Source organism: Arthrobotrys flagrans (assembly GCF_004000055.1).
Source record: "Arthrobotrys flagrans strain CBS H-5679 chromosome Unknown unitig_8, whole genome shotgun sequence".
Classification (NCBI taxonomy): Eukaryota; Fungi; Ascomycota; class Orbiliomycetes; order Orbiliales; family Orbiliaceae; genus Arthrobotrys; species Arthrobotrys flagrans.
The window spans coordinates 5276505-5283061 of NW_027137553.1; the positions used below are offsets into that span (position 1 = coordinate 5276505).

General features: G+C 44.1%; 1 protein-coding gene across 1 annotated transcript; it reads right to left on the minus strand.

Moving 5' to 3' along the window:
* Positions 1 to 1003: 1003 nt before the first annotated feature.
* Positions 1004 to 2121, minus strand: DFL_008005 (uncharacterized protein; the record flags this gene model as incomplete). The annotated part of the gene is made up of 5 exons (XM_067637675.1): positions 1004 to 1216; positions 1284 to 1511; positions 1597 to 1770; positions 1859 to 1953; positions 2073 to 2121. 5 exons carry the CDS (start codon positions 2119 to 2121, stop codon positions 1004 to 1006), a joined length of 759 nt encoding a protein of 252 aa, XP_067489167.1.
* Between the last annotated feature and the right edge of the window lie 4436 nt (positions 2122 to 6557).

Genomic DNA, 6557 nt, shown 5'->3' on the forward strand with positions numbered 1-6557 from the left:
TACTGACATGTAAACATTCGTCGCAGAGTCGGAACTCGGGTGGAAGGATACCGCAACACGGTTCATGCATGAATTCAGGTGTGACGTATTACTCAGATAAGCTCACGCTGTGCAACTGTGAACCTTCCATATTAGTGGATGTAGGCAATCGTGGATGTAGGCAATCGTAGGTGTGTAATCGTATCTGCACAGTCCCGACAAGGGGTTTTGGATATGTCGAAGAATTCACGCGGAAGTATACATGGTTGTTAACCTATTGCATTGTCACAATATTTTGGTGGTTGCATTGCTTTTTTTATGGATTTGCAATCATAAATTTCAAAGTCTTTGATATAGGGAAAGGCGCCCTCGAGCTCGAAATTAGCTGCCTATTTTGCCATATGGATGTTGATGAATATACCCAGGCGATGAAGCCTGGTTGATCCTGGTACCTCGGGCCATGCGAGCATTGCAAATATATGAATCGTTTGCTGACGTTTCAAGTTTATAGTATGGCGCTTGTTACAAATATTATTGGGTGTTAATATTGCGCACTCGCAAAATTACTGGAGGGGCCGAATATTTTGCAGCGGTGATATATTCGGGTTCATTAAGTTCTGAGCTCAGCACTCTGGCCTTAGCCGCTCTTTTACCATCTCAGGAGTATCTAGTCCCCTGGCGAATGCCGTAGCTTCTGCGTCGGACGGAGAGTGGAGTTCGCATATTTAGGTAGTTAGAAGTGTGTACTTACCATCCTAAAAGCTGTTGGCCACTTAAAGAAAGAACCTAAGTCATGCCGGTATCGGGCCTTCGAGATCGTGATAGCACGCTATGAATTCACCAAGACGACTTTCTTAGGGGTATGCTTTTCCCAGATGTATCAATTGTTCAATTAGTGTGACATATCGACCATCCAAGCAATATAAATGATCTCACACCGAGGCGTCACAAAGGATATTGTCACTTTGTTTGGAATAAAACAACAAAATAGCTTCGCTTTCGAAACTTTCCCCATATCTTAGCATCATCCCATAATGCTTTCGAGGTCCCAAAATTCCATCTGGCTATTGGGGACATAATTATCATAGAAAGGTACATTATATTCAGGATGTTCCCGAACCTCCCTGAGTTGAATTTCGCCGATTCTCTTCAACGTGGGTTCCTTCCACATCTTTGCGATATATTCGCTTGCATCGGCAGTTGCACCGGATAGGTCAACGGAATAAGTAAAAAACCGCTTTGGTATTTAATTATTAGCTCCATTCTGATCAATAAAACGGTGGTGATACTAAGCTATAATATACCGAGAGAAAAGGCCAATAGAAGGCGTCGGCGATGCTAAAGGCTCCCAAGAGGAAACCTTCATCTTGATCGCCAAGTGTCTCCTTCGCAAGCTTGCGAGCTGTGTCGAAGATAGTAAGAACTCGCTTTACCTCCTTAACCACCTTGTCGCTAAATTGGGGTGGAGGGTTGTATTTCACGGGGAAGTTATGTGGGAAGTCAGTTCGAATGTTGGCAAATCCCGAGTGAAGCTATCCGTTGAAACCAACGGATCCGGGGAAAGGTTAACAGGCTATAAACACCCGACGTTGATGGATTAGGGAGCCATATACGCACCTCAGCGACAATGCTGCGTCCATATGTTCGCAATTTGAAATCCTTGGGCCACAACCTTTTCTCAGGATACTTATCGTGAAGATACTCTGCGATAGCGAGCGAGTCGTGGACTGGTTGTGGAAGGTCATTGTCGATGATGACAGGGACTAGGCCGGATGGGGATTCGGCATGGAGCTATTAGACAAGAATACCGAGATTGAATATTAGAACATGAATGTGCGGACCGGATAACCATCGGGGCTGAGTTTTGATTTCTCTATACCGAAGCTAAGGACTCGGTATCCGCAAGTCGGAAGAATTTAGCGGAGTACGGGATACCAAAGTACTCCAAGAGCACCACGGGCCGAACGGTCCAGCCTGCGTTACGTTAGACCAGCGGAATCAAGTTTCAACCACCAAAGAGCTAGAGGTAGACACATCTGCACAACAACGACGGCGAATACTGAAGAAATCAGAGATGGCTGAATTGGACTTACTTGAATACCTGATCGGAAGTGCCAACAACTGAAGTTCTTGGGATGCCATGATGTATGTTTGTACTGGAGATCCGAGATTGAGTCGAAGTTTCTGGAGGGACAGTACAGATATTGAAGATACAGACGAAAGAATGGTTTGGTGAAGAAACCACAGGCCTTTGAGTCACATCGTTAACCTTAACTTTTAATTAGCCGCAAATGCAACGACGGCACATAACAACTGAGATGAAAAGGAAGACAACGGCATAGCAATACTACATTTGTAAGCCTTTAAGATAAGGTCAGGAAATTCTCTCCTATTTTGTCAATAAAGACCTAGTACATGCAACAATTGCAAGTTGCAACTCTAGAAGACGACGCTTCTATGGATTTTCAAGGGCCAAACTGCGGGGTTTCCGTTTAGGCGTCTCGGGTTTGCGCGAGTGCAACACAAATCGGACCCGCAGGTTGTGCAACACCAGATTGCCATTGGCGAACTCAAAAGTCCAACGCAGCAACACACTTTACGTTACCTATTGGACAGGTGAATTGCATGTGTTCGTGTGTTAAGGGGCTAATGGATCTTTGTAGCCCAGTTATCGTGAATTTCTTGGAGCTGAAAAGAGAAGTTAACTAGTAACATAGCTCGGCGATATTTCAGACTCAAGTCTGAGGTATAAGTTCTCGAGTGAAAGATGTGGCCAGTGGCGGAGAATGCTACGCTGCATGGCACCACGACCCAACGCTTTCTCTAACACTCGAACATGACTAGTGGGCTTTGTTTTGGGTGAATGCAGAGTTTGTCATGCGGTGTCATTGCATGCATTTCACAAGTAGACGGAGGTACCCATTATATGGAACTGATATCTGCAGATACGGACAAGTTCCAAGGACGATACCTCCGAAGGAATTCCATTCTGCAATGCAATCTCAATTATGACAGCCTTACAATCGTCGAGGAATCATGTGGGGTAGTACAGTTCTAAAAAGATAATGAGGCTAGAGGCTTCTATTCGGTGTTTCCATCTACTACTTATTCGCTCGTTATAGCCTATCACTCCGGAGTGCATCAAGGATTATTGGAATGGCGAACAGGTCGATAAATTCTGGGGCTTGTACCAACCCCTCCAGTGTGATCCACGAGGGTTCTTCTACAAAATCCTTCAGAGCCAGAAGCGATCATCAACGGCAAAAAATGGGACGTGGGTGAGGGAGCACTAGTGCAAGATGGCCCAACCCTGACACAATTAAAAAGATTTCGAGATGGCTATATTGAATCCCATCCATACCACTTGACTCGGGACAACTGTCAAACATTTGCCCCAATCACTGCTCAGGTTGTACAAGAGCAGGCGAGGGACAATAGAGATTGTAGGGCTTCCTGGGGCACGGTTTTGGAATCAGCATTGGCGAGTTTGTTTGCGGTACTAGCTCCGATCTTGTTACGATGGTGGTGGCGGCGCCGCAATCAAGGGAGTTCTGATACTGATGAAGGACGGGATCTCGAGGCAGGCATAACTGACAGTGAGCCTGCTGAGGAGGCGGTTTCCCCCCGAGACTAGACTAGAAACTAAGGCATAGAGATAGTGACAATGATTAATATGAATCAAAATCATTTAAAATGAAAAATTGAAATTATATTCATGATGCTACTACTCATATACCTTTGATATAATATCGGCGTCGGCCAAATCAACAAGCTGATTCTCGAATTGACCCGCTATAAATTAGTTGGCAGTTGATCTTCACCTCAAAACCAAGTAGTCCTAGTTATTAGAAGTAGAGTGATAGATAATTATCAATAAGGGTTATTAATGGAAAGGAAGTATAAATAACATTCGATTGGAGAATAAGTCACGTCTTATAAGGAAGGCCTACCAAGCCAGAGCGCATGCAACCATCCACTTTAGGGGAAATAATTCAGATTCTAGAATTGTGCTTCGGAACACGGCAACTGATTGTAAAGAGTGACAGCAACCCATACCTTTTCGAATCCAAACTTCGTGATAAGGTTGGTCGACCTTGACGGAACGCCACAACCAGTCTCGATTAAGCTTAAAATGCTTATCAAAATCGGGTTTTTTTTTTTTCGAGGGCCCAGGCCATCGAATCGGGTTATAGCTTGCAATATCCTGATGGCTATGTTAGTACCTTATCGTATCCAGTTACTTTATAACTTGACTATCGCGAGCTTATTCAACGGGCCGTCTGATGCGGCACCGTTGCAAAGGAAATATCCATCTCTTCACGGCATCGAAGTCGATGAATGCTATTGCGAAAAACAAATATTACAAAGAAGCAAATGTAACGAGAGACGTATAAAGGATGCGGTTATCCGCCTCTAAGGCATTCCTACTAGTATCAGAAAAGCCTAGCACCACTAACGTTAACGCGTTCACTCTTTTATATTCCTCTGTTGTTTTTCGGTTGGTTTGATTGTAGTCACGATCTAACGCGAGAGGATTGCATTCTTATGCTGGGCTGCCGCTGGATTTTGTTGACCCCGGCTATTGTTGGTGAAGGTAATGGGATTAATTTGTGGAGATCCATAAGCTCGGGAGTACCTCGTTAGATTTAGGGTAGAACGAAATTGCTGAGAAGGCATGCTTCAAAGTTAAAAATGGCACTTAGTTGGAATAATCATGTTAGCATTTAAACAGTAAATAACAATCTTCAGACTTGGGTCGTGTTGTCGGAACTAGTTGACAACTAAGAAATCATATTTAGAGGCTGAAACGATGGCACGGCTTTCTGATCAGACTGATATGGAGTAGAAGGCTGCATAATTCAGGTGGCAAGGACCAAGCCACTATTATAATTACGTAAATGGCTATCATCAGTGGAGCTCTAGCTGGCCAGAACCAATTCTTTCACCCGGCGTTAGTTAACCCTTTCCCGAGACTGGCGATGTTAAATTAGTGGCAGCGGCAATTAATGTTCTGAGCCTCATCGTTCCGCTTTGCCATGTTCTATTTTGCGATTTTTTGCGATCGGGAATAAAGTGGAAGGGAGAAAACCTGGTCCTGATAATATTGACTACCTCTGAGCTGGGTTCAGACAAATGCATAAAGAGGAGCCTTTCTTTGATACCATAAACTTGCTTTGGTATCAGTCGAAGCCATTATTTCTCTATGGATCTAGTATCGAAAGCAAAATAACAGTCCTTGAACCACTGAAAGTCTCTTCGAAACATCGATTTGCAACCGGCAAGATGAGATACCCGAACGGCGTCCTTCTTCTGCTGTCAACAGGGACGACCGTCACCGCGCAGTTGAAGCAATGTGCAGCGGACAACTGCCTTCGAGGTATCGTTACATTAACATCCCAATTCCTCAGATATCCAATTACTAACCTGTAGATTCGATAAAAAAAACAGCTATCAGAGCTTCGGGCTTTCCGACTAGATCTGGCACTTTGGACTGGCCCCCTTTTAAACTATAATTACGCCTACCACCTGGCATTATTAGGTTGCCACCATTTTTAGCCTTTGTTGCCATTGCTTGTGATTTATAATCCGAAAGTTAAAACACAAGATTCCTACAAACTTGAGTACTAAAGAGGAGGATGCCTGAATTAGTGCCTTGTGTACCGGACTTATATTTCAAGTGTTCTCCTCTGTTCTGTTAATAGACTAGGTAACAAAAATGATCTTTGTTACACCTGGCCCAAGGTTTCCTATAGGATTTCTAAGCAAACTAGCTCACACTAGTACTCAGAGCTCGGACCGGAAAGAGTATATATTACACCGCATAAAATATGCGATCGCTGAAGCTTGAAGCTTTACTCGGCTGCAATCGGTCGTTGTCACGCGGCGTGCATTTTTCTAGCAGCCTTTCTGCAGCAGACACTCGCAGCCCCGCATCTGGACACAAGTTTTGCCTAACGAACAAGCCAAGCTCGCGCACAAGGTTGCAGAAGTGCGTGAAGGGAGATGGCATCAGTTAACGAGACATAGTCTTGTCACAGTAAGGCAGGCTGTTGTTCGTTTGTTCAACGACCTAGCACGCCGCTTGGCAGCCTCGTGACATCTCAGCCACAACCACAACCTCCACCAGCGGGTTGGTGTGATCTTCTGGTAATTCAGAAAGGATATTTGGATAAAATATTTCTGTGTGCAATTCCCTTCCGATGCCCTGCAGTAAGAAGCATCATGAAGAGCGTCGGAATGCAAATCGATGATTAATGATTTATCGCATACATTGAATATCAAATATAAACTCGCTGTCCGTTTTGGTTTCGATCATGTTTTGATTTTGAATACTGAAGAAATTTAAAGCGCACTCGCATTGACCTTGCGTTCGGTTATGGTAACCCTCATCATGAAATTGCGTTTGTGAGTGAAATGGAAGCATCGATTGTAGATATAGGTTTTTGAAGCGGAGCAGCGGATTGTAGAGTTGATTCAACGATTGAATCGAATTTTATTCCGATTTGAATTGAAAATATTTACGTCTAGGAGGGGTACGATTATCATGGAGTGACGGTGTGATTTCATCGGTTGCGTAT